This window comes from Neophocaena asiaeorientalis, unplaced genomic scaffold, assembly GCF_003031525.2.
Source record: "Neophocaena asiaeorientalis asiaeorientalis breed wild unplaced genomic scaffold, Neophocaena_asiaeorientalis_V1.1 scaffold7, whole genome shotgun sequence".
In the NCBI taxonomy this organism is placed as follows: Eukaryota; Metazoa; Chordata; class Mammalia; order Artiodactyla; family Phocoenidae; genus Neophocaena; species Neophocaena asiaeorientalis.
The window spans coordinates 6,619,045-6,645,900 of record NW_020185337.1 but is presented as its reverse complement, the minus strand read 5'-3'; the positions used below and the strand labels follow the sequence as shown (position 1 = coordinate 6,645,900).

The 26,856-nt window shown below is 43.1% G+C and overlaps 1 protein-coding gene across 1 annotated transcript in view; it reads right to left on the bottom strand.

Annotated features, from left to right (window-relative positions):
* Positions 1-26,856, bottom strand: part of TBC1D9 (TBC1 domain family member 9) — a 112,246-nt gene that overhangs the window by 56,506 nt on the left and 28,884 nt on the right. The window contains exon 2 of the mRNA XM_024736079.1: positions 9,180-9,290. Coding sequence (XP_024591847.1) covers positions 9,180-9,290 — 111 coding nt within the window. The remainder of the gene's footprint in view (positions 1-9,179; positions 9,291-26,856) is intronic.

The following is a 26,856-nucleotide window of genomic DNA, read 5'->3' as shown; positions in this document are numbered from 1 at the left end:
GGTTTACTACTCACATTGTCCCCCCCTCCCCAACTGCCTTCTCTGTTGCCCCAAGACCTCGTCCTCTTCACCTGCCCCACTGTCCGTCATTTCCACAATCTCCACCTGCCACCACCTAACACGACTACCAGCTCTTTTCTCTACTTCTCATTGCCTGGGATGTAGATCCCCACATTTCTGTCTGTAAATCCCCTCCCCCCACTGCTGCTGTTGTGTTGCTTCTCTGCTATCCTCCATCTCCTGTTGCTTCTCCCACACTTGTCACTGTCACATGAAAAGGCTGGCCTTTTGGAGTCATCACCAGCCGCTCACAGCTCCCATGTATAGGAGAGGCGCTGGGATGTCAAAGCTCAGTATCTTTAGGTTTTCAACTGTTTCAGTTTGCTGGGTGCTTTGGGACCACTCCTATGCTACCAAAGAGGTTTCAGAGGTTTCTTCTGGTTATATCCAGATCTAAGATTCCAAAGTTACAGAAGACTGGGGTGTAGATAAGGAAGAACTTTGCATACCATTATAAGAAACCATTAGCACCATAACTGAGGAAAGAAAAAGACACAATGCCATCAGCCAATGGTAGTTTCAAGAATTAACTATGGATTCCGATCTATACCCAGCAGATACTTTCCAGGGAGAGAAATGTAAATGTACGTTTTACATTTATATTTACTGTGCAAATGTACCATATTCTCTGAACACTTTCCTAAATGCACAAAAAATGAGGACAGGTGTTCAAAGCTCCAGACTCTGGAGACGGGAAGCATGAGGACACCTAAAAGGCAGGGCTGGATTCCCTCCTCCAGCAGACAAGACACATTCTGAAGATGCCAATCTAGTAAAAATTATCTCTGAAAGCAGGTGTCCACTTCTCATCCCAGAACAAACAGAAAGTCCACGGTACCTCTCAGAGATCACAGAGCAAACATCCTGCTAACAGTTCAAGAGCAACTGACACTTTGGCCGGACCACCCTTTAGGAACCAGCAAAACTCCAAAAGAAACATGTTGGGATCCTCAATGCTCCTTATAAATGGCTCTTTCATTTCTCAAGAAAATAAGTACAAGTGCTGTCATATTTAAGCGCCTGGAATTTTCCTTTTGTTACTGTGTGAAGTGAGATAACACAAAGCTTTTTTGCCACGACTCTGAAAAGGGGGCTGGTCTATTTACCCAACAGTTTGAGCAAAATGTGGTAGGCCTCGGAAGAGAAAGGAAGGACTTGGCAGTCAACTTTCTGGAAAGGCTGCATTTACAGAGATACAGCAGGAAAAACAAGCCGACCCGACTGTGCAATCAGCTGAAACAACAAAGAAAGCTGTGTTGGGTACGAGACGCCTTCAGGAAATCCAAGGTAAAGCTTTCTGCTGTGGGAAAAACCAGATCAACACTTGAGGGGGCTTAAGGGTATTTAGAAATTAATTTTGGAAAAATGAGAATCTTTATCATTTGCGGTGTTGCGTTTTGTTTTGTTTTCAGAATACCAGCCACAGGCCCTGTGTGTATACCTGGGCAAAACTTAAAGACTATCTAAGATGATGGAAAATACTAAGTCAGCCTAGTCTAATTTCTCATCTGGGTTGCGATGTACCTTAAAGTGCATGAAGTCCACAAAGAAGCATTAAAAGCGGACCCACAAAATTGATTCTACTGTATCTGGCCTCTGAGGATTAAGAACAAAGGCTTACAGACCCACTGATAGCTATTCAGTGGATATTTTTTTTTGTGATGCATGATTAATAATAATCCAATTTGGCCCTGGGACTGCAGCACTGACTTAAAAACCTGAATTCCAGAATATCTAAGATGGTAAATTCCTACCGACCAAGAGTGTGTATATGCACACAGGTAGGTATATATTTGTGTGTACAAGCAAAAATAATAACCTCTTGTGACACAGCAGAAAACAAAACAAAGCAAAACAAACCCACTAAACCTCCCAGAGATTAAAATGCAACCAATCCAGTATTTTCACATACTGGAATAGGCTGCTTGGATCCCAGAGCTATCCAGTCCTCAAATGAATAGTACTTGAAGCTACTTAAATAAAGGGAACCATCTATTTTATGGCCTTAGCCACATACAACCTTAGCCCCAAAGATGATAACTTTGTAATGTAAATACTAAATAAAGTCAAGGGCAGTACCCAATACACTGGAGTGACACCTGCTGTCCCTGTAGGATTTACAAAGCCACCACTGTACTCTCTACACCCAGAAAAAGGACAAACTTGTATTTGGAGAGGGCAAGAGATACAACGCCCCCAAATGTGGTGATTTGAACAGTTTTAGAAACAAAAGGGAGATTCGTGTTTTAAAAATCCACATCCAACTGAAGCTACAATTTTAAACAGGTTAAACAGTGATAATGAAGTGTTTTCTATTACTTATTCGTGCTGGTTTAACCAAGGCCCAGCGCCATGCTTTCACTATAGGCACGCAAGCTCACAGCGATCCTACAAGTAGGTCCAATTACACTCCTTTTATAGATGAGGAAACTGAGGTTTCCATGTTTCTATGAAATCAAATGCAGAGTTTTCTGCCTCCGTAACCTACACTCTTAATCGCTGCACAGTTAGCCCCTCCTGACACATTTTAGACGTGTGGTAAGTACGCATAGAAGTTAGATCCTCTGCAGTAATAAGGGGCCTGATTATCAGGGAGACAATATGACCTAATGGCTCAGACCACAGACTTTGATGTCAAAAAAGTACACCTGGGTTCCAATCCTACCGTGCCACATACTATCTTTGTGAGCACAGAGAAGTTACTTAACCTCTCTGCGCTCCAGATTCCTCATCTGTAACACGTAGGTAACAACACTTACCACAGCAGCTTGTGCTAGAGATTAAGGAAGATAATACACGTAAAGTCCTTAGCACAGGTCTGGAACGTACAAAGCACTAAATAAACAGTTACTTTGCTATTATCATCATAAGCGACAGGACGCAAAGATCTCGTGTTGAAATGTGACGCAGAAGACACTTCTAACTTCTGAGGTCAGAGCACTAAGAAACCAGTTGCTGAACTGTTGCCAGACCGTATGTTCAGCACAAATCTCTCCGGCCCCTGACACTATTATGTTTTGATTGAAAAGCGAATGTATGATTGAAGTAAAGCAGGCCTTTACTTGAACAATCCTTGTGTAACTATTATAAGCTTCTTACATAACTCTGCTTATAATCTCTTACAGGTCATAACAGTATGCTCATAGCTTTATAATCACTTTGAGAAAAGAGAGGCCCAGGTAACTCATCCGACCTTGGCAGTAAGAATTAGTGGTTGATGTCGTTATTTTGTACACTTTACTTAAATGCCAAGGTCCTCTCCTACCCTGATGGATAGAATGCAAATGGCTATCTTTCTGGAGGGCAGTCAGGCTAATGGCGCTAAAAGGCTCACGCACGTGCATATTCTTTGACTCAGCGTATCTGCTTCTATAAATTTATCCTAAGGTGATAATTAAAGTAATGGGGAAATATTTTGTTCAGAGGATATTCACTAAGGTTTTTCAAAATGCAGTTAACATTAGGGGAAAAAAACCTTAGATTTCCAAAAATATAGCACATAAGTTAGATAAATTACATTATAAACACAGTAAAATATTATCTACCTATTAAAATTGACATTATAGACATGTATTTCTTGACATAGAAAATCTATACATATATGTGTATATACAGACACATATATATATGTGTATAGACATATATCTGTATAGACACACACACATATAATAAAGTCTGGAAGGTGAAGGTTTATAATGTGGTATTATTGTTTTTTTAATATTTTATTTTCTTTGCTTATCTACATTTTCTAATTTCCTGCAATAAACATGATTGCTTAAAGAAAAAAAGCACGTTCTTTTTTTTTTTATGCTGCTGTGTTCCCAAGGATACAAGAATAGTTCTTGAGGTACACAGACCAAGAAAGGATGAAAAAACACTGACCAACCTCTACATTAGGTATATCTCATGTGGAAGGCAACTCAATCACCCACCATTTCGCTATCTAGTGTAGAGAAAGAGCAGAAGCAGAACAAACCAGCAACCTTTCATTAAACTCATGGTCTTACCAGCTGCCAACTAAAAGAATGTTTAATCATAAAAGCCAGCATGGTGCCGCTTAAAAAGGACAGGGCTGGGAGTGGGAAGGCCTGAGAACTTGATCTCAGCCCTGCACTGACTGGCTATAACTAGTAATGGGAACTTGGGCACTTCACTTTGCCCCTGTACCCTGTCACAGTCTGAGTGTTGGACAAGGCGGTGGCTAATCTATCTTTCGGTTCTGAAAATGAATGCCTATCTAGGCCCAGATGAGATTCTAAGATGGTGAAGAAAAGGGAAATTAATCAATGGGCAGGGGAATCGAGGTACCATTCAGGGCTGTGTTATCAGTGAGGTGTCCATCAAGCACACACCCTCCACCCCGTTTCCTTTATCGGTCCTGTTGGAAGGTCAGATGTATCCAGAGGGAACTGTCAACATTTCCTTCTATCTTTCCAACCGTAACTCTTTTGTCCCAGAGCCCTTTAAGTAATGTCCTTGGAACTACCTGCATTTCTATGTGCCCATATTCTCATGAGGCTGTATAACCCTTCTTATTGTTTGAACCTTCCAGTTCTTCTAATGGGGAGAGCCAAATAGGTTGCTGTCTACTTAAGTACCTTGAAGCTCGAGGGGTGCAAAGGACTGGGCTCTCTCCTGCCTCTGGGGTACCAATGCCAAAACACCAGCTGTTGGGGGAATGCCTGCAGCTGTCTAGTGCCCTCGTGAGAGCACAGTTGTGAAATACTCAATTACTGGTGGGAGAGAGGCAGAATTGTCAGAGTATAAGCAGCTCAACAAAGCAGACTGGACCAATTCCTATGGTACTACTTCCTTTATGTTCTTAGAAATGGCAGGGAATTCCCTGGCAGTCCAATGGTTAGGACTCAGTGCTTTCATTGCCGTGGGTTCGATCCCTGGTCGGGGAACTAAGATCCCGCAGGCTGTGTGGCGCGGCCAAAAATAAATAAATTAAATTAAATTAAAAAAAAATAAAAGAAAGAAATGGCAAAACTGATACTTTACCGCACAAACCACTGAAGAAAATGCAAGTCCGTAGGCTGGAATTGACGGCACAGTGGAATATCCACCAAAGAGACCGATGGCTTCATTTTGGGTAGCAGTGCGAAGGAAGAGTCATTACTTAGGCAGGGATTTGGCTCCCCTTCCCAATTAAAGGTCTCAGTGCCAAAGAAACATAAAAATCAATTTCTTCAAACCAATCTGGATCCAGATGATAGAAGATAATAAAAAGAAGCATCTGAAAATAATGTTTCACCAAAGAACTCTTGGTTTTTGTTCCCCTCTTCTTTCTGTATGGTTCATACTGTTAAGGGCTGGGTGATTACTATATTGGGGGTAAGTTAGACTAGGTGCAAAACTAGGTCCTGCCTGGCTTCGTGTGGCTCAAGTCTAAGGCAATCACACGACTAGGATTTACCACTAAGTCTACTGTTCTCGTACAGAAAGTGGCCTAGGTGAAGACATTGATGCTAGATGTGCCCTTAGTTCAATTTACACAAAGCAAAGATTCACAAGGCCCATGGCATAAAACAAAGGTTTTGCAAAGCTATGGATTCTACAGGGCAGTGAGTTGGACATCCAATTTTCTGCTGAAGCTTCTCTTACAGCAACGATTCATGAAACTAGAGCAAATTACAAAGCCCTTGCCATACTGTCCCACCAAATACCAACTATGTAGTTTACAAAAAAACATTTAAAATTACAAACCGAAAGGTCAGCCTATCAAAGAATCCTTTTTAAGGTAGCAGCTTCCGCTCTTAAAATCTTCTCATGAAAGGGAGCCAGGCACTTGGGTTTCAGAGAGAAATTGATAAGAAGGAACAATTAGTGGGTGAATGGGACTTTCACAATGGTTGTCACTTCCGTGGTGTCTTCTACAAGGAAAGTCTGGAGCTGTCTCTGCATGTAATCAATATATATACAAAAGCTAAAAGCACTCTGGGTTTATTATAATGAGATCATACACTTGTGATAGGCATCACTTACTGGGAAAACAAAAGTACATCTCTTTGAGGTATAAATTATGACATCAGCAATTACTACCCAGTGTTCCTTAGCCTTGGCTTGGCAAATAACTCAGGAATAACTCGGCTTTGTAACTCTGGGCTCTTCCCCACAGGAGCTTTCATAGGAGCCTCTGCTTGGCTCTTGTAGAGCCTCTACAAATTGGCACTCGCCACTGGCACTTGCCAACTACCTCTACGAGTATTAAATCCTGTGCTACTGCAGCTGCTGACTTTCAACACCCCCTGAAAGGAGTTCAGGGTGGAGATCAGAAAGTAGGCACTCTGTGCTCTGGGAAAAACTGGCGGAACAGGTCTTCAGATAGATATTCTCAGGAGCCGATTTTATGAGCCCAATTCTTGCATCTCCTCATATCTAGAAAAGCACTAAAATCCTTCATGGTGATGTCTGCTCCTTGTGACTGGCAATAACCTTCACAAGACTGGCAGAAACCTTCTTCAAAAAAATATGTGTTGATTGCATGTACTCCCCCTTCACAAAAATCACATCTTTACTGACCTTCCCCCCTGCCTCTTTGGAGCAGTTTCTCAGACCTACCTGAAATGCTGTCTCCCGGGCTATAGTCCTCATTTTGCCCCCAATAAAACTTAACTCGCAACACTTACGTTGCGTACTTTTTAAAAGTCGACAGTAGAATGGCAAAGCCCCGGAAACAAAGTGAGGAGTAGTGATGTCAGGTAACAGGGGAGAAAAAAAGGATGGGCTGAGGGGGTGGGAAAAAAAGAGTCACAGATAGAAACCAGCTTGTCATAGCCCCATACACGTGCATTGATCTGGGAAGGCCCAGGAGACCCAAGGGCTCTGAGGACCTCCAGGCTGCACAGGTTCTCAAAAGCCTCCAGGCAAAAGTGATGAAAGTGCTGGAAGGTGAGTGAGAGTGTCAAATCCTCATTAAGTCCAGGGGCGTTGGCGGTTCTGCCTGATTTCTAATCTCCTTTCTCTTTCTTCACTTGCTGGCTCCCCTGTCTATTTTAACACCATTCTACATTGTTCGCCAACCAAAGGTGACATTTTCCCAACCAACTTCCACAGGGCACCTCCCCTTCTACAGTAGCCATTGGGTGTTTCCCTTTGTGCTGAATGAACCGCACAGAAGGCTGGAACTCTGTCTTACATTGGGTTACACTGATAAGTGTGTCTTCCTCAGGGTCCCAGCCTCTCTCTTCCTTTCTCCTTTATCCCCTTCACTCCTGGGTGGTTTTCTCCCTGCCCACTCCAGATGCCATTCCTTCATTCAGTGGAATGCATAAATACTGATTCATTTCATTGTTTCTCATGGAGCTATTTGCATCTGACCCAGAATAACTTCAAAGGGATACAACTACAATATTAGAATTTCGGTGTTACTAAATCCTTGAGGGTGCATTGCTAGGGCACCAGAGCCTTCCAGCAGCCTAAAATCACACCCACATAACTCCCCCTACCCTTGTAGAAGGCCGGCCAAGATTCCTGTCTTTAGTTGGAAGCCCCACCATCCAATGGCACTGTATGGTACTTGCTCACACTGGGCTAGAACTGAGTATTTCCTTGTATTCTCGAAAGCAGGGGCCGGATCTAATTATCTTTATATCTTTAGATCCCAGCATGACACTTCTTACCAAGCAGAGATCAATTTAAAAACTGAATAAAGTCAACTGAAAGAGCCCCCAATGGCCAAAGCTGGAATAATTTGAGCAACAAAATAAAGTTGTATTGGATTGTAGCCCAAAGTACAAAGTAAATACTCATGAGTCCACGGTGATAAAAATAATTGAATAAAACTCCCCACTCTGTAAATGTGGGCTGTGCACGGTGACTTCCTTCCAAGGAGGACAGTATGGGAAGGGGAAAGAAAGAGTAACTTGACAGTGGAGAAACCTGAAAAGCACTACTCCAGCCAGGTGATCAAAAACATCATCAGTCATCAATCATCTGGACAGTAGGTGCCCTTGCTTGACATAACCTGATGAAAACAGCACTTTATCTCTGTGATCGTCCTCATAAAAATACACCATCGCAGCCTAATCATGAGAAAAACATCAGACAAATTCCAGCAGAGGGACGTTCTACAATATACCTGACCATGATCCTTCAGAAGTCGCAGAGTCATCGAAAACAAGGAAAGTCTGAGTAACTCCTACAGCCAAGAGGAGATTAAAGAGATACATCAACTAAATATAAAATGGTACACCGACTGGGATCCTGGAACAGAAAAAGGACATCAGGTAAAAACTAAGGAAATCTAAATAAATGAAGGACTCCAGTAACCATGTATTCATATCGGTTCATCCATTGGAACAAATGTTCCGTCCTAAGGTTTTAATCATAGGGGAAACTATGTATGTGGAGGGTATTTGACTGCTTTCCAAACTCTCTGTTCAACTTTCCTGTAAATCTAAAACTGTTCTAAAGAATAAAATCTATTAATTAAAAAAAAATCAAGTGGAGGCGAAAAAATGAAAAGAAAAAAGGTAAGTGTTCAGTGCCCTTGCTCTTCCTATGGTTATTTGAAAAGCCACATGCAAACAAATAACTAAAAAAATCTTAGCCACTTTGGACTGGCGGTTCTTGTGAGAGATCCGATAACAGCATGACTGTTTACCACCATCCCAGCACATTATTACAGGTTATCATCAGGAGAAATAAACAATCCCTACTCAGTAGGAAGGACTGCACTGGGATAAGTAAGTATTACTTAGTCCACCCAGGACTCCATCATTTCCCAGCTTCCCTGAAGACAGGCTGGGGCCATGTGACTAGTTCTAGCCAATGGGGTGTGAGTGGAAGTGGTGGCACTTCTGGGTCAAGCAAGTGAAACACAGGTGTGCCTCCACCTCCCGCACTTTCCTTGTAAGTTGACCTTGGAGCCTTTGTGCTCTAGAGGGTGTTACTGCAGATGGAGATGGCCACAGGATCCAAACAAGACTTCACCAGAGTTAGAAAGAAACCTTTATTGTGTTAAGCACTGAGGTTTAGGGTTCATCTGTCGAAATGGCTAGGGTTACTTACCCTAAAATACGAAGTGATTGCATCTCACAATTAAATGTTCCTTCCCTTCTGACAGAAAGTTGTTAATCATAACTTTTTTCCATATTTCCAAACACTGCACTTACCACAGGCGATGGTCCAATACACCAAAGAATCTGGAGTCTGGTACAGGATGCGGTAAGGAGAAACCCGGGCACTGGAGTCCAACACGACATCAAGGGTGCCCACCAGGAGGCCTGAGGGCAGAAAAGGGGGAGAAATGAGTAAGGGTTTCCTCTAAATCCCCAGAGGCAGCAGTGTGGACACTCCCCTTCCGGGGCACCTGCCAACAAGCCCTCTCCCACCGCAGCCCACCTGGACAAAACTTTCCTCTCAGACGTGATGATGGTGACTCTACATTACTCGTTCCACCCACCTCCAAGAGACACTGCACAAGCTAAAAAAGAGTGCTGGTTTCAGAAACAAAACCAGCAAAGCTCCTAGCTCAGTCCCTGGCACACGGTAGTATTAATAAATGCCTGTTCCAAACAAAAGAAATAAGGTATTAAGCACTGATATCCTGGGGTCTCTGCTTTACCTACATTACACCCAATGTGTATTATTTTCTCCCCTCTAGCATCCTAGAAACAAATCCTTAATTTGAGGAACTTGACAAAGCCACAGGTATCAGTGACGTACACCTGAGTCTGTGTACCAGGCTGCCCCATGTACTATTTTCGTGCGCCTCATTTTTCTTTTGTATTGAGAAGGTACAGTTCAGCTCAGCAATAAGTGCGTACTATGTTCAAGGCAAACCCTGTGGGCACGAAGTTGAATAAGACAGAGTCCCTAAGGCATTTATAATCCAGTAGGGGCGAGGGCCAAGCAGTATTTTAGGGCTGCATTTAGAAGTGAACAGGGCTGTGAAACAAGCATTTCTCCATCTCAACGGCACAGTCCTTTGCCATTTGTCACATCAATTGTTATAAGCAGAGATGCTTGAAGCCTGGTCTACACTCAGCTCTGCAAAGATGTAGTAATTAGGCTGAGGGTCAGGAAAGGTACTGTGGTAGCACGAAGTTGAGTTCTTCCAATTGACAACCTCAGTGATCTTGCCAGGTCCTGGGGGAAACTTACTCACATCATCCAAGTCGAGGCAAGCTGGAACATTCAACAAACGAACTTAGCAATTTATGTGTGAGAAACACAAACGTCCAGTGTACTGACGCTCACTTAAGAAGAGGCAGTGCCTTCTCTTGCCAGGAGTGCAAATTCTCTTATAACCACCTTTCAGCCAACATCCCCACTCCAGGAAGGTGTGCCTCCTTTATCTGCACCAAGCTGGGATTAGACACCGAACATTTTCTATATTATTCTAAAATTACACGGACACACACACACACACACACACACACACATTCTACAAAGTCAAATAAACAGGATTCCTTGCTTGGCAGGATGAATCTAAAAGACTTCCATAAAGTAAATGCCCATAATTACTCTAAAGTCAGATGCAACCCAGCATAGAGCAGGGTTTGGACTCAGAAGGACCAGTTAGGAACTGTGGCTAGTTGAATAATCTTAGGACATTTTTTTCCAATGTCTTGGTGTTCACAAAAGGGAAAATCATATGATGTAAAATGGAAATGATATGATGATTACAAGATTTTTTGTTGTTGCTGTTTTGTTTTGTTTTGTTTTGGCCATGCCGTGCGCCACGTGGGATCTTAGTTCCCTGACCAGGGATCCAACCCATGCCCGCCCCTGAAGTGGAAGCACGGAGGCAACTACTGGACCACTAGGGAAGTCCCACAAGATTGTTCTTAAAGACTGAATACAATAAGGTTTGGGGGCAAGAGGCTGGTTGGAAGGAGGGGCTAGGCAACCTCTCTAGAACATGCCAAGACCTTCCTTTCTTTAATTTTACTTTTACTTAGATTGCATGGTTATTAAGGATGGCTTTGGTATGGAACTGATGGTAGCTGAGGCCGGGAGTGGGGGAGGTAAAGGCCGCCAGCCTCCCTTGCTCTGCCACAGCTCTGTCCTGGCTCTGACTCTATTATGACCAGGTCTGGGGCACATGGACAGGCCATTTAACTTCTCGTGGCTTTCATTTCCTCATTTGTAAAGTGGTTGTAATAGCACTTGCCTTCCCGAACCTGGGGTCAAGCCAGAAGCCTAGGGCAGGTTAACATGGGGCAGCCCTACAGTTGTCCTTTTGGTCTTTGTCTAAGGCCAGGAATCCACTTGGGTTCACGGCAGACCACAGCGACCATTAAGCTGACCTGCATACTCCAGGAAAAACAAACTTTCGCTAAAGGGTAAATGAATTCATTTGTTTGCTCTGGCCTGTATGAAATACATCAAAAATCAAATATTTAGAGTCTGCAGAGTTTTCCAAGGAGTCGTCTTCCATATACTACCACACACGTGTGCATTTTTGTTTTCTCTACAGTGACTCAGATTTACCGCAAAGACCTCTAATTACTCTTCAATTATCTGAAGATGGTAGAGTGTATTAATAGGGAAAGCAGAAGAGTGCTAGCTAAACTGGACTTCCCTCTGTGTTAACTAGAAATACAAAGACATGTGAAATACAAATTCATCCCTCATAACAACCGAATGTTGGTAATACTTCCCTCTTCTTGAATCAAAATACTGGAAGTATCACATTCGTTGTTTCTAGGGCATACAAACTTCATCCCGGGATTAAGGAGTCACAGTCAAGGATTAGCCTCTGTGGTTTAATGAGCCTCTAAAGGAGTGTCAGGGTAGATATGGATTCTTCCAAGGGCGAGCGCAGCTCACTGGGTAGGGCAACCGACAAGAGGCAGTCTGGGTTCTGGAGTTCTTTAGTCCTGGCTCTGCCAACTCCCAGACCCAACCTCTGCGAGCCTCAGTTTCCCAATCTTTCACGTCTCACTAGACTTCTGTACTCTGTAACACCAAGGAGCAAAGACCTCTGAAACGGTCCAACCCTATCTGCACATCTTGACCACCACAAATGTCCCCAACTATAATCCATCTCCACCATCCATTAACCTAATTAACAAAACCTCCGGTAAAGAAGTACCTTCTTTACTCAGAGGTAAAGAAAACTGAGTGGCTTCGAGGAGAGTCCCCTGGAGTGAGGACTTCTGATTACATGCTAGCTCAGCAACCCTGAGCACGCATCCACGAAGATTTAGATGAACACTAACAGGCCCATCCATATTTACCACAGGCTCCATGTTGAAATATTTGAAAGTAAATTATAGACAGTATAATACTGGGATACTCACATTAGGTGCATGTACAATTAAAAACATTTTGTAAAAGTCCTTTGAAAACTTAGGGCTCTGGATATCCCAACAGAAAGTAATGTCGTGAATTGAGACTCATAGCTGGTCAAATCAATAAATACATTCTTCCATTCACTTTGTAGCACTGACCAGGATTTTCCCTCCACCTGGAATGTTGTGCTTGCCCGTCAATGACCACTTCTCACCAGCTCAAACGACAAACTCCTAATTATCTCACACCACCTCTTTCTAACCCTGATCTCCCTCTGAGTTCTGCTTCTGTAATACCCACTGCATTTATCTAAAATTACACATACATTTTGCCTTGTTCCGTTTCTTCTCCTCTTTCCAGACTGGGAGCTCCATGATGGCAAGGTCTGACTGATTGCTTTGGACCCCTAGACCCCGCACTTTGCTTGGAGCACAGTGAGCCCTGAACACACGTCTGATGAAAGGACAAGTTAGGTATGTTTAGAAAACCTAAATAATAAGTTATGACTGTGCTGCTGGCTAATCTCTATTGAGACAAGGAGTCGAGACTCTGGAAAAGAGAAAATACTCCTCCTATACCCTCTGCCTACACTGAATACTAGAAGATGGGAAATCTGAAATCTAGCCTAGAGAATCCCCGCCACCACCACCCCCAAAAAAAGCAGCAATCAGGATTTTCTTAGAAGTCTTATTACTTACTCATCCCTCTGAAGTGGCTGTCAAAATACTGAACTTTTCATCATTTCCCACACAAAGCACTGTTTTAGCAGCTGTTCTAGTCAGCTATTTCTGGTGTTAAACAATCTTTGATAGCCTGAGATAACTAAGTCAAATTACGGTCCTCAAAATGACTCTTCTCTGCACCTACCTATTACATTAGCTCAGGGGCATCTTGTAACATTAAACTGCTGTTTTCAAGGAGATTCAGAAAACACCCTGCAGAATTGGTACATTTAGGTCTCCCACCAGCTGTGGGCGCTAAAGGGTATGTGATGCAGACAGAGTCATTTCCACTCCTGGGCGGCCCCTCACCCCTCTGGGGGCAGGGATGTATCAGAAGAGTGTGGGACACATAGGGATGTGCCCATGGCAATGATCAATCCATCTACTGATGATCTTGGGATAATTTAATGTTAAAGTGGACAAGATCCTAAAGCTTACTTGGTCTCCCTCTACTCCCTCAGCTTTGTAGCCAGTCAGAGATAGAGCCCTACAAAGACCATGCTGGAGTGGTCTGGGGAGTGGGCTGTCTCCTGATATGGAAGCTACAGCAGTGCCCACTAGGGAATTCCCTGGCGGTCCAGTGGTTAGGACTTGGTGCTTTCACTGTGGTGGCCTGAGTTCAATGCCTGGTCAGGGAACTAAGATCCCACAAGCCACGCGGCACAGCTAATGTGTACTGAGTACCACTGTTAAATGAAATATTTCAAAACCACAGAAAAGTATTGAAAATTACAAAACGCATATCCCACCACTCTGACTTTAACACTTGGCCTTATCTGCTTCAGATCTGTTTTGTTTTTTTAGAAGAAAATATAACATACACGGTAAAGGTCCCCCCTGTGCTCCCCTCAATTCTATTTCCCTCTCCATTCACCACCCTCCAGTTTTTTATTCTTCCCATCCAAGTCCCTTATACTTTGACCCCACTATGTATGTACATGAATATAGATTTAACACTGATGTATATTTTTAAATTTACATTAATGATAAAGAGTAGATATTGTTCTGCAATCTTTTTTACCCAATGTTTGTAAAATCTGCCCAGGTTATACTTGCAAATCTGATTCATTCATTTTTAAATATTGTGTAATAGTCCGCTGTTTAAATATACTGTAACTTATCCATTTTCCTAAGGAAGGGTGTTTGGGTCTATCTTCTTCTTTTCTTTTTTTTTTTTGCTATAACAGGCACTGCAATCATTCTCTGTACATGATCCTTAAGCATGTGAGCACTTTCTTTAGAATGGAATTGTTGGGTCACAGGGTGTGTGTTGAGACTTTATTATAGTCATTACAAAACTGCTTTCCAAAGTGATTGTGCCAATTTACACCCGTACCAGGAAAGTGAGAGAATATCCGTTTCTCCATAATATCCCCAACACTTAGTATTATCAGTTGTGGGTTTTTTTCACCAATCTCAAGGATGAGAAGCAATATCTATTTGTTGTTGAAATTCGCATTTTTCTGACGATTAATGAGTTTGGGTATCTCTTCCTGTTTATTGGCCATTCCAGTTCTGTATTCTGAATTATTTGCCTTTCCTACTATGCTGACATTTGCTGAAACTTCCAGATCAGAAATTCAGTTTACTATTTTCACTCAGATATACACTGGATTTCGATTCACTTCAGCAAATACACACTGATATTTCTAAAGCCAGAGGGGCAGTATACTTGGATTTACTTCTTTATGTATGTTCTATATAAAGGCAAGGCCTTGGGATCAGCATTTGCAAGCCCCTCTGCCTCTCTCCCATGTAAGGTTTCTGTAGGTCACAGGCTCCCACCTTGTCCTTCTACCTGCTGCTGCCTCTTTGTCATTGGTACCCTGCCTGTGTGTCTTAGGACTTATGTGAGCTACATGATAATAGGCAGAAAGCACTGAAACAATAACATCCAGAAGCAGTTGCTAATGGATATATATACAAAATCCATCCACATCGTAATTTTTACACTTCTCTGAATAAATCTTTCTTGTTTGCTTGTCTGTTTTTAAAGCCTTCAAGCCTTCACCCAAGTTATTTTACTTGATCTGGAATGTCCTCTTTCTTTTTCTTTCTGGAAAACGTCCATTTCCCTCAATATCCAGGTCAAGGGTCACAAGGCATTTTTTTTGTTTGTTTTTTTTAAAAGTCTGTGCTTTTTAAAAATTTTTATTTTATTTATTTATTAATTTATTTATTATTTTTGGCTGCGTTGGGTCTTTGTTGCTGGGCGAGGGCTTTCTCTAGTTGAGGCGAGCGGGGGCTACTCTTCCTGGCGGTGCACGGGCTTCTCATTGCGGTGGCTTCTCTTGTTGCAGAGCATGGGCTCTAGGCGCGCGGGCTTCAGTAGTTGTGGCACGTGGGCTCAGTAGTTGTGGCTCGCGGTCTCTAGAGCACAGGCTCAGTAGTTGTGGCGCATGGGCTCTAGCTGCTCCGTGGCATGTGGGATCTTCCCGGACCAGGGCTCGAACCTGTGTCCCCTGCATTGGCAGGCGGATTCTTAACCACTGTGCCACCAGGGAAGCCGCAGGCATTTGTTTTGCTTTCTTCCCACACTCTCCCCATCCTCTCAACCCCCCACCCCCAAATCTCCTGGCAATTAACTGTCCCCTTGTCTGTGATCTGCCAACCATCTTGCACTTCATATTACTAAGATGATTATCACATTGTTTCCTACTGGAAAAAAAACTAGTTTCTTCCCACCAGGCTGTGAGCTCCTTGAGGCAGGCACAGCCTTATCGACCTTGGAATTCCCAAAGCCTGGAATAATGTCCCGCACGTCATGCTGAATATTTATAAAGTGGGCCCCAAAGTTTTCAACCTGATGGACATTGGGAGAAACCAAGAATTATTTTCAGAGCTTATTCATCTCTGCCCCACAGAACCCAATATAACAAGTTCTAGCAAACTGGCCATAAATAATTAAACTGGCCTAAGAATCGGACAATGAAAGGAGACCAAGATTTGAGAAAAAGGCTAGAAAATCCCATCTCAGAGTGGGAGGTAATGCAGATCAAACTCATATCTGAAACTGAAATTTACCATGGGAAATTAACTTCTCTAATTTCTTTTTAATGAATATTGAGATTGATATGGAATGAAATTGGATCCAAAACTAGAGCTATTTAGGGGAAGGGTAAGTCTTTCTATTCTCCTACTTTTGGAAACTAGTCCAGAGATGAGCAGTTGTTGCCAAAAAAACACAAAGAAGTAATCAATTTAAACTCTCGCATCCTGCCCCCAGAGATCAGTAAACACTGTTTGCGCATCATACTGGCCAGGGGACCTGGGGAAAGATCAGGGAACTGCATGTGTGCACAGCTGCGAAGGGGAAGGCTGGCATTGCCGGGTGAGGGTCAGCTCCGTACCTAAACCTGCACCTGAGCTTGTAATGTCACCAATGTGAAGGCCCACCTGGGCTACTGCAGGCCAGTCACAGTTGTGTGCAGAGAAATCCGGGCCATGGCTGGTCGCCGCCTAAAGAGGTAAAGGACAGAGGAGGTTTGAGGGGCGAGGTAGCTGCAGCTCAAGATGGGAGCAATGTGTTTTCTCAGTGTCATAACCTCAAAGAGTCTAACAGCCTTTCTCAAGCATGGGTATTACTGGCTAAAAGGGAGAGACCAATCCCAACACTGGAATTCTACTTTCAGCTTAGAACAGTCTGGGAGTGTTTTTGTTTTCACAAGTATTGCTTCTTTTCCAACCCCTCTCGCATATTTAGGTAAAAATGGTTTCTCAACACAGTTCAAACCATGATTATTGGTTGAAAAAGGCCACATACAACTCTTCCCTCTCACCTTCACAGCTGCCTCTTAGGACCCTAGTCCAGCCAGATGTATCTCACATCACGGTTGCCGTGAAATAGGACAAGTTACTAGAGGGCAGGGGGCGCGTCCACACACACACAGACACACACACACACACACACACACACACCTTGTTTCTGTTTGTGGAAAGATGGATTAATGAGAATTCTGCTCGTGTAGGAAATACATTGCTGATTCTGTCAATTAGGATAGTTCTTAAACTTTCTGTGGTTAAGGATCAGTTTGTTTTTAGTTTCCAGTGTGTTGCTCACTGAGACGTCTGTAAAATACAGTGCCTAGGAAACACTAAAATAGAGCTAGAGAATATGAAAAGAGGCAAAGAAAATACAAGCCTCCAATTTTTCATCATTTAATTCAACAGACAAATGGCTCTAGTTTTCTAAATGCTTAATCTCAATTTCTATTCTTTAGCTCAAGACAGTTGAAACAAACAGGCTGCAAACCAGCACTTGAAATAGCACCTAATTAGGGAAGGGGTGGCTGGAGGGCAGCAATATTCATGGGACTGTGTTTACTAGAATCACGTATAGTTTTAAAGAGTACGTTCAATTCTGTAACTTTTTATTTGGGAAATGAAAAAAATTATTGCTCTGCCACTGCAAACTAAAATAAAATCCCACAAAGTCATTTCTCAGTTGAAAGCAAGAATACATGAATAGGGAAAGGCATGAGGTTTTCGCTGTATATTTATTTCGAGGGGCCTAGGTTTAAAAGTGTGGTGACGAATCAGCCTGAAACTAATATGATATTGTACATCAGTTATATTTCAATTTTTAAAAATAATAAAAATAAATAAAAGTGTGGAGAATCTGAACGAGCCTATTAGGTGATCCCTGAAGAGACCCTTGACTCATTTCTTACCGATAGGGAAGCAGGCTCGAGGGGGTAGAATGACAAGGTCTGAGTGGCGGGGCACCCCCCTCTGTAGTATTTCAAACTAATTCTGGATCACAGGGTCTTTGAATTTCATGCTTATACAAGTACCCAGAAAGTTAGGGCTCAAAATATACGTTCATATTTTCCATCACAAAAGATAAAGCACAGGCTGGTTTATAACTAAACAGACTGGGCAGAAAACTGAAATCGGAAGAGCATTTCTCCTGCAGAGCCTTTGTCAAGCAGCCAATTAGTTCTGTGCTGCTCAAATCTTCCAAGCACCCTTGAAGGCCAAGTCTTCCAGGAGCTGCTCCATTTCACCCTGCAGGCCAGTCTCTTAAAGTCACATGCACCTTCTTCTCCCGCAGAAAGGGAGGGCAGGTGGAATTGATTTTTCCTTCTCTTCTGTGTCTGAGAAGGAACCATTAAAATATCTCTTGAGGGCTTCCCTGGTGGTGCAGTAAAAAAAAAAAAAAAAAAATATATATATATATATATATATATATCTTTAATACCTTACTTTACACCCCAGTTAAGACCGGCTACATAATTTTTGGGGCCCTGTGCAAAATGAAAATGCATGTTCCCTTGCTTAAAAATTCTCAGGAATTCCTAGGCAGCCACAGCAGAACATTAACCCAAGCCTGGGGCCCTTCTAAATGCAGGTCCCTGTGCACCAGCATGGGCCACATGCCCAGGGACCAGCCCTGACCCCGGCAGTGCCCCGGTGATTTCATCTCCACAGGCAAGCTGTTGTTCTCAGACTTTTTTCAGGGATTCAAGTCTGCTCTGATACAGACCAATGAGGACAATGGACCGAATTTATTCAAAAGCACGCCAGGCACCTCTGTGATCCAAGTCCTCAAACAAGCCCTCAACCCAGGAAGAGGAAGGTAGATGCATATTCATTATATTTACAGCTGCTTCCATGTATACGATGGGATGGTATATTGATTCTCATCTTGTCTGTGGAGGCAAGTCTGAACACCTGAAACTGATGGCTCAAGGCCGGCCAAGGTCAGCCATGAGAGCGAGGACAAGGACGCAGGAGTTCTTTTGGTGCTGGTGGGAGCAATTCATTGGTGAGAAGCCCACTATTTCTAACAGATAAGCGACACCCACCACCTCAAGGAAACCTGAGCGAGATGTTCCTCGACTCCTTTTGTCAGGTGGGCAGAATTTTTAGGAGCCACTTACTGTCCCAAGACGACTGCCCACCCTTCTCCTAATTCACCTAACCCCTTCTCCACAATGAAATAATATCACGAAATAGAAACAGTTATGAATTTAAAATTACATCTAGGTAGGACCTCCTTGGTGGCTCAGTGGTTGAGAATCCGCCTGCCAATGCAGGGGACACAGGTTCCATCCCTGGTCTGGGAAGATCCCATATGCCGTGGAGCAACTAAGCCGTGCACACAACTACTGAGCCTGTGTGCCGCAACTACGGAAGCCCGCGCGCCTAGAGCCCGTGCTTCGCAACAAGAGAAGCCACCTCAGTGAGAAGCCCGGCAATCAAACAAAGAGTAGCCCCCATTCGCCACAACTAGAGAAAGCCCGCGCGCAGCAACGAAGACCCAACACAGCCAAAAATAAATAAAATTTTTTTTAAAAATTAAAAAAAATAAAATTACATCTAGGAAATGACCTAGAACATCTATATATATTATAGTACATCTATCAATGATATTTAGACATTTAAACTCATGTCCTCGAATAATTATTTAATGAGATGGCAAAACATATCTAGTATGCTATGTGGAAAAAAACCCCACAAAACTCTAATTTTTGTTCTGTATGATCCCACTCTGTCAAATTACAAGTATAATATTGTCTATGCTATGAATTATAACATTATTATTAAAGATTACAAACATGAACATATTTGGTGGATAAAACAATTTTACTTTCTTTTGTGTTGTTCTGTTTCCAAAAGTTTCTCAAGCATACATTCAATATTTTTATGATGTTGTTTTCTCAATTACTTCCAACCTTCTACTTTGGGCTTTCTTTACTCAAAGAGAGATCAAGTAAGCCATCAAGTAAATAGATGGTTACTATGTTTACATTAAAGCTGCTCTTCCCAACCACAGGTTAGTAATCTTGTTGCTAGGATGCAACAAGCCAGTTAGGGGTCAATGTTTAAATGAATGGCATCCTTAAAACACTCTCCGATGGAGAGGGGTCTGGCCTTTGTCTTTCGGAAATTTTTTTTTAAGTTCATTTTTTTCCCTTTAGTATATAAAGCACAGCAATACAACAAATTGATACATATTAATACACACAGGGCTTAACTCAGTTGTAGTGATTGGGTGTTTTTAATAACTAGCTTATCTTTAAGTCAGGAAGTTTACAGTCCCAAAATAAAAACCATAAAAGTTAAATGAATGAAATCAGTTTCTCAACTTACATCACTGAGTATTCATTATACTTTAAAACTGCATATTCATTATATTTTAAGTACCCACAGTGTTGCCTTTAGCTACACATAAGTAAGGCAAATAAAGAGGCAATAGGTGTTTATACCTACATTGGAAATGTCTGGAAGGATGTACATCAAACTGTTAATAGTGGTTCCCTTTGGAGCATGACATCCGTATGGGGAGATGTCCCATAGGGAAGAAATTAGGAACTCTTTTAACTGTTAGAACTATATTTTCAAAAGTAATTGTTATGCTGTTAGAACTATACTTTATAAAACTTTGTATTCATAATTATTTACAAGATGCACATATTATAATAAAGCAATAACAAAAGAACTACTAAAGGAATACAAAATATCATAATGAAGATCCTGCCAGTAAGGTTTCATAACAGATGAGACTCTGTAACCAGTCAGCTCCTGCTATTTTCTGTCATGGGCACCAGCCACCCTAAGAACTGGTCACCCTTAGCATGCACGTGTGGGGTCACACTGTATAAAATGAGGCTGCCTTTCACCCGGGACTATGATACACAGGGGCCTAAGTGGAAGATGAGGCTGGCCCACCACACCCTCCCAAGGGAATCTGAGCTGAGACAAAGGAAGAGGAAAGCCAAGTAGCTACAGAAGCGGAAGCTGAAAGGATTCCATGAGAAGGGAAGGCAGCAAGCAAGCCAGATGACACAGAGGCAGAAACACTGAGCTAAAGAACAGATATACAGCAGAGGCTGAGGAAGCCTGGCGTCTTCAGGAGAAGAGAGCAGAAACGCAGAGCGCAAAGCAGCGGGCCGTGATAGGGTGCCAAGGGAAAGGCGGGGAGCCACTTCTTACAGCTGTCACAGGCTCTCCAGGCCCGGTTCCAGGTCGCATGTATCCTCGCAAGGAAACCTAGGTACCAGAGGTAACTTGAGTCTCTGGTCCTTGTAACCCAAAGTGTCCAACTAAAACCCTAACTAACCCCCTGGCTCCATCTAAGATGGACTCTGAATAAATGTTCTCTTCTGTACGATGGCAAGGCAAGTGTTACATAACAAAGTGCCAAGGCATTAACAGCAATTTAATAATACGCTTTCCAGACTTGCATCCAAATATTCCAGAACAGATAAAAACAGCGGCTACAGAACTGTAATTAAAACAATTGGGCTATTTACAGGGGAGAGGTACAGTAGCAGCCTGGCTTGATCACTGGGTGTTTTGTCTTGACTCTACCACTTTGAGGGCAGCCAACTCCACTGGCATGCACTCTTCAGAAGAATCCTGGTTCTAGCTTAGCCTCAAGTCACCTGGACAAGACTAAGGGCTATTTCACAGAGACATTTCAGTTTGTGATGAATCAAGTGAAAGCAATCTTCACCTAAGGTCCAGATAAAGCTTTAAAGAGAAAACTAAGCTGGGAGGATCTGAAAATAAAAAGAACACCATGGCACCAACAAGTGGGAGGAACCAAACCAGGAAATCTGCCAAAGATGGTTTGACTTTGCAAAGCCAGGTGTGCGGTAGCAAGTAATGCCCTTATTTCGTCAAGTTGTGTATTATGACCTGACGTGTTTTTCAATATACGTTAATGACCTGCAAATGTAGGTGAGTCCCTTATGGAATATATTAAACCCAATTAAGATTTCTTAAGAAATAGTTCAGGGATGGCCTGGAAAGTCCTTGTAAACTACTCTGAAAAATATCAATAGTGGATGGCAGAAAACAAAAAGGATCACTGGCGATAATAAAAGCAGTATACTGGGGGTGGGGCATTTTTTTGCAAAGTGACTTCTAAGTCATTACCAAGAAATTGTTCTTTTTTCATGCTATAAACCAGACACAATAGACATAGAGGGCAGTATGACAACCAACTATACAATACCAGCAATGTCACTGACTCATATATCTTCAAGCAGACACTGATTAAGAAAGATGAAAGGTAGGGGGAATTATCTTTTTTTTTTTTTTTTGCGGTACGCGGGCCTCTCACAGTTGTGGCCTCTCCTGTTGCGGAGCACAGGCTCCGGACGCGCAGGCCCAGCGGCCATGGCTCACGGGCCCAGCCGCTCCGCGGCAGGTGGGATCTTTCCGGACCGGGGCAGGAACCCGCGCCCCCCGCATCGGCAGGTGGACTCCCAACCACTGCCCCACCAGGGAAGCCCGGGAACTATCTTTTATATTATTGTTTTATCAATGAATGGGGAAACTGAAAGCAGTGAAGGTCATGCTTTGTTTCTTTCACCCTGAATTACATCTTCTATACCTAGCTTCTTAATCTCTAAGCAAAACTGACACATGCACACATAAATGTACATGCATACATACCTATACAGACATATAGTATGCACACACATACATATGCATACACACATATTATACTATGCTCATTTAAAATGAGTTTGGAGTAGGGGAGGCTCTTAAAAAGAAAAAACCCTCAAATTTTGATTTCTATCTTCGGATTTAATGAACACAATATGCAACAAAAGAATAGGATTACATCAAAATCAGTATTTTAAAACTTTTTAAACAGATAATCACAGGCAAGGACTCCTTTTATGCCAATGTTTCTCAACCAACACAGTTTTTGAAAACACGTAACAGTTCCACACTATCTATCTCCCTCAGATTCTTTTATGTGACCCTAAACATCCTGACTCTGTAGAGTCACCATATGTTCCCTGAATCCAGAAGATCCAGACAGAAGATTTTTGCCCCAACTTTTCTTCCTGTCACCTGTATTGGTTGGGGCAGGTTGGGGGGGGGGGGGAAGGGAGAGAGAAGAGGGAGAAATAGAGGGAGAAATAGCCTAAGTTTTAAATATTTTCCAGTTGTAAACGAATGATATTTAAGATGCTTCTTCAAAATGCACAGGCTTTCTGTTTGACAGCTATTACACAGACGATTCTAGAATGTCAGTGATTCTTCCTTGATGGCTAATTCACCAGCCCTTATCCTTTTAGACATGACTCCCCTTTTCCTGTTGTGACAACATCTCATTTACGGCTCTCAAACGAATTTCCCAGCAGCATGTCAGCTACAACCAGGGACTCAGGGACGTCAAGGAAGATACTGGATACAAGGTGCTGAGTGAGGCAAAGGCCCAGCTGAGAGCTGGGCAGTGTTAGGCATCCCAGCACAGCACTTCCAGCTTCAGAACTTCTTTGCTGGCTGAGGGCCAGGGCTTCTGAAATCTAGAACACAGATCAGGAAAACAGATTCTTTCCATGGCTCTGTCAAAGCGTGAAGATTGTAAGATTGGGAGAGGCGTGTGCTTCATGCACTCAGGGTTTCCACCAGTGCAACTAGTGCATTCTCTGAGACAGAGACAGCAAAGCAGGGCTCTGGGTTCCCCAGTGCCCAGCCCTTAATTCTCTGTCTATCAGGACAGGGCTTCCCAGTGGTGCCCCAGGAGATGGTGACACACATGGGGCAGCACAGACTCCTCAGCCCTTTAGGGCAGCTGGGTGGGCACTTACCCCATGTGCCCTGTAAATACTACCAATTCCTAAGTGTGTTATGATGTGAAAATAGGTGGAAAGCTCTGGATAGACTAAACAAAGCACAAAAACCTTTCAGCACATTACAAAATTTCTGTATGTTTAATTTTGTTACATACTGACAGCATTCAAGTTGATAATATGTAGTTTTCCAAGAGTTTGTCTCTAAAGTTATGCTAAACATGCTTTACTTTATTTAAGCGCAATGTACATATTTTTCTTTTTTTTTTAATAGGAAAAGAATACATCTAGCCACGTACATCGGGAGGTGACTCGTGACATTTTGCCTGCTCTTTGATTCTCTTTGGGTTCATTCTTGGAAAACTTTAATTAGGATGGAAAAATCCCCTCCTTGTAAAAGTTGTAGGATCTCTGATCCTTAGCCCTCAGTCCTCTGAATGGACTCCAAAGAAAAGTGAGTCAGGGCCCCCACGTAACCAATGCCCAGGCTCTCAGGCCTCCTGGCCCTCCACAGAAGGCCCAACGAATAAATAACCACAATGACTGAACACTTTAACAATTAGCAAGCCAAATGATTAGGAAATTACCAACATGCCTATTTCAAATAATTTCCAAAAAGATCATCAGGGAAACCCCTAAAAAAACTAAGTTCGTTTAAATTTGGGACAGTGCCAGCAATACAAGGGAAACATTTAGATGGCAGTGGTCTATCTCCTTGATGGGAATGGGCAGGTTTCTAACATGGCAGGGCCCACCCAGGGTTGTGTAACGTAACCAGAGGTGGCAAATTCAAGTTCTGGCTTCCCTAACTCACGAGCTGTGTGACTTCAGACAGGTCACTTGGCCTCTCTGAGCCACAGTTTCCTGCCACTAAGTCAAGAATCATTTATCTTCTCTGCCCATCTCCCAGGTTTGTTGGGTAGATCAGATGACATACTGTTCAAGGAAGTGCTACATAAACCGTGGAGTATCTTGTCCATGTAATGTATGCAGGATTTTTTAAAGTAATGCTTAATTTGACAGCATGTAAAGAGCTTTAGGTCATAACACTTCTATCTTGCATTACGAAGGAGACTGAGTGGTAGGTGAAAAAGCGCTTGTCACGGTTACGTTTTGAATCTTAGTTAAGTGGTCACCATGGTTATTAGCCTCTAGAAGAGGTGAAGGAATCAATACGGTCTCATTCCTGAAGGCCGGGTTTTCATCTTTGTCATTACGAAATGTACACTGAGCTCCCGTGGCTCTCTTTGCTGGGCACCGGAAACACAATCTATCTCTGCTGTCTTTGGGGAGACAGGGATCCAATTGGGAAGACGGAAGCAGCACATACAAACAGCAACCATTAAAATGCTCATTTGGGACCTCCCTGGTGGCGCAGTGGTTAAGAATCCACCTGTCAATGCAGGGGACACAGGTTCGAGCCCTGGTCCGGGAAGATCCCACATGCCACGGAGCAACTAAACCCGTGCACCACAACTACTGAGCCTGCGCTCTAGAGCCTGTGAGCCACAACTACTGAAGCCCAAGTGCCTAAAGCCCATGCTCCGCAACAAGAGAAGCCACTGCAATGAGAAGCCTGTGCACTGCAACGGAACACTAGCCCCCTCTCGCTGCAACTAGAGAAAGCCCTCGCGCAGCAACGAAGACCCAACGCAGCCACAAATAAATAAATAAATTTATTAAAAAACACAAAACTCACAGAAATAAAATGCTCATTTGCTTGGTTAGTTCAAGGGTATGTAGAATAGATGCTCCAGGGCGATTAACCAGGGCTGGGATGCTCACGCAAGAGAGTGTTTCGAACAGCGTCCTGGTGTCGGGCTTGGTAGAAGATAGCACTTAAAAGCACCAAGAACCTGGATGGAATCCCAGTTTGACTGCATCCTAGGGTCATGACCTTGCAGCAGGTGTATAATTTGAAAAAAAAAAATCATAATTTCTTCACCCATGCAATGAAGATGATAGTATCTTCCTGACAGGGCTGTGGTGGGGATTCAAGCAGGTAAGGCATATGGAACATTTACAGTGCCTGACTGCAGCTGCCCAAGTGTGGCAAGGTGACCCAGCACAGTGGGAAGGCACATGGCATGTCTGGGGCATGACTGAGGGTTTGGAATAGAGATCAGATTGTATGTAGTTGGGCAGCCCGATGCAGCACTGTTTGGACTTTATCCTACCGGTGAAGGTTTTGGGGCTGGGGAGTCACACGTGTTGCGTAGAAATCCCTCTGATGGCAGCATGCAGTCAGTCGTTAGGGAAGGGGGAACAGAAGCAGGAAAACCAGTTAGGAAACTTAATGAGGAGGAGGAGATTAATTGAGCCCCTTCTTTTATACTAGGAACTGTCCTTACACAGAATCATCTCTTTCATCTTTGCAAAAAAACCCAGATGAGATCCCCATTTCACAGATGAGGAAATGGAGGCCCAGAGACATTAAGTGAGTGAAGTCAGGGTCCGTTCAACTGGCCAAGAGAGTCGACTAAGCTGCTTCCCACACACAGGGTGACAAGGGCCTTGGACTGGCAGGTGCAGCAAGGGAAACCGAGGACCACTGTGCTCCTTGGGTGGTAACACTGTCCACCCGAGGGAAGGCGGCAAAATCTCTGCTGTTTTTATTTCTATTAGGCAGAAGCCTTCTTCATCCACCTTCTCCTGGAGGGGACTAATCTTTGAAGAACTGGTTTCCAAGGTGGTCCCCAAGCTTCTACCAATACTGGCAAGTTCAGGCCTCAGAGTTTGGTATTTTCTGTTTATTCTCCAGAATGGAATGATGGACCCTCGTGACTGAGACCAGAGACCAGCTCCTGTGTGGACACCCAGAGGGGAGCCACTGTGGCCCAGACAACACACACAGCTCCTTTCCTAGTTCCTAGAAGGTGATTTCTCTCTGAGATAAATGCCCTCGCTAGGGCTCAGCCAGCCTTCGAAGGAAGTTTCCAGAATCACCCTGCAACAGATAACTAGGCCCAAAGGGTGGAGAAGACCCTAGAGATCCTAAGGGTCTGGGGAACAGAATTTATGTTTCCACTAGAAGCCTTGTTTATACTCTGGTTGAAGAAATGGAATGAAATGTACTATATATGCCAGGCATATGTGTATTTTTCCAATTGACCTTAAAACCACCACCAAACAAAACCAATAATGGTGTTGACCATATGTCAGCTGCTATCCTAATCACTTTACATAGAGCACTTTCTAATTAATCCTCACAACATCCTATGACATTTATGCAACGCTTATCCCTGTTTGATGGATAAGAACACGGGCACACAGCCACTTGGGTGGCA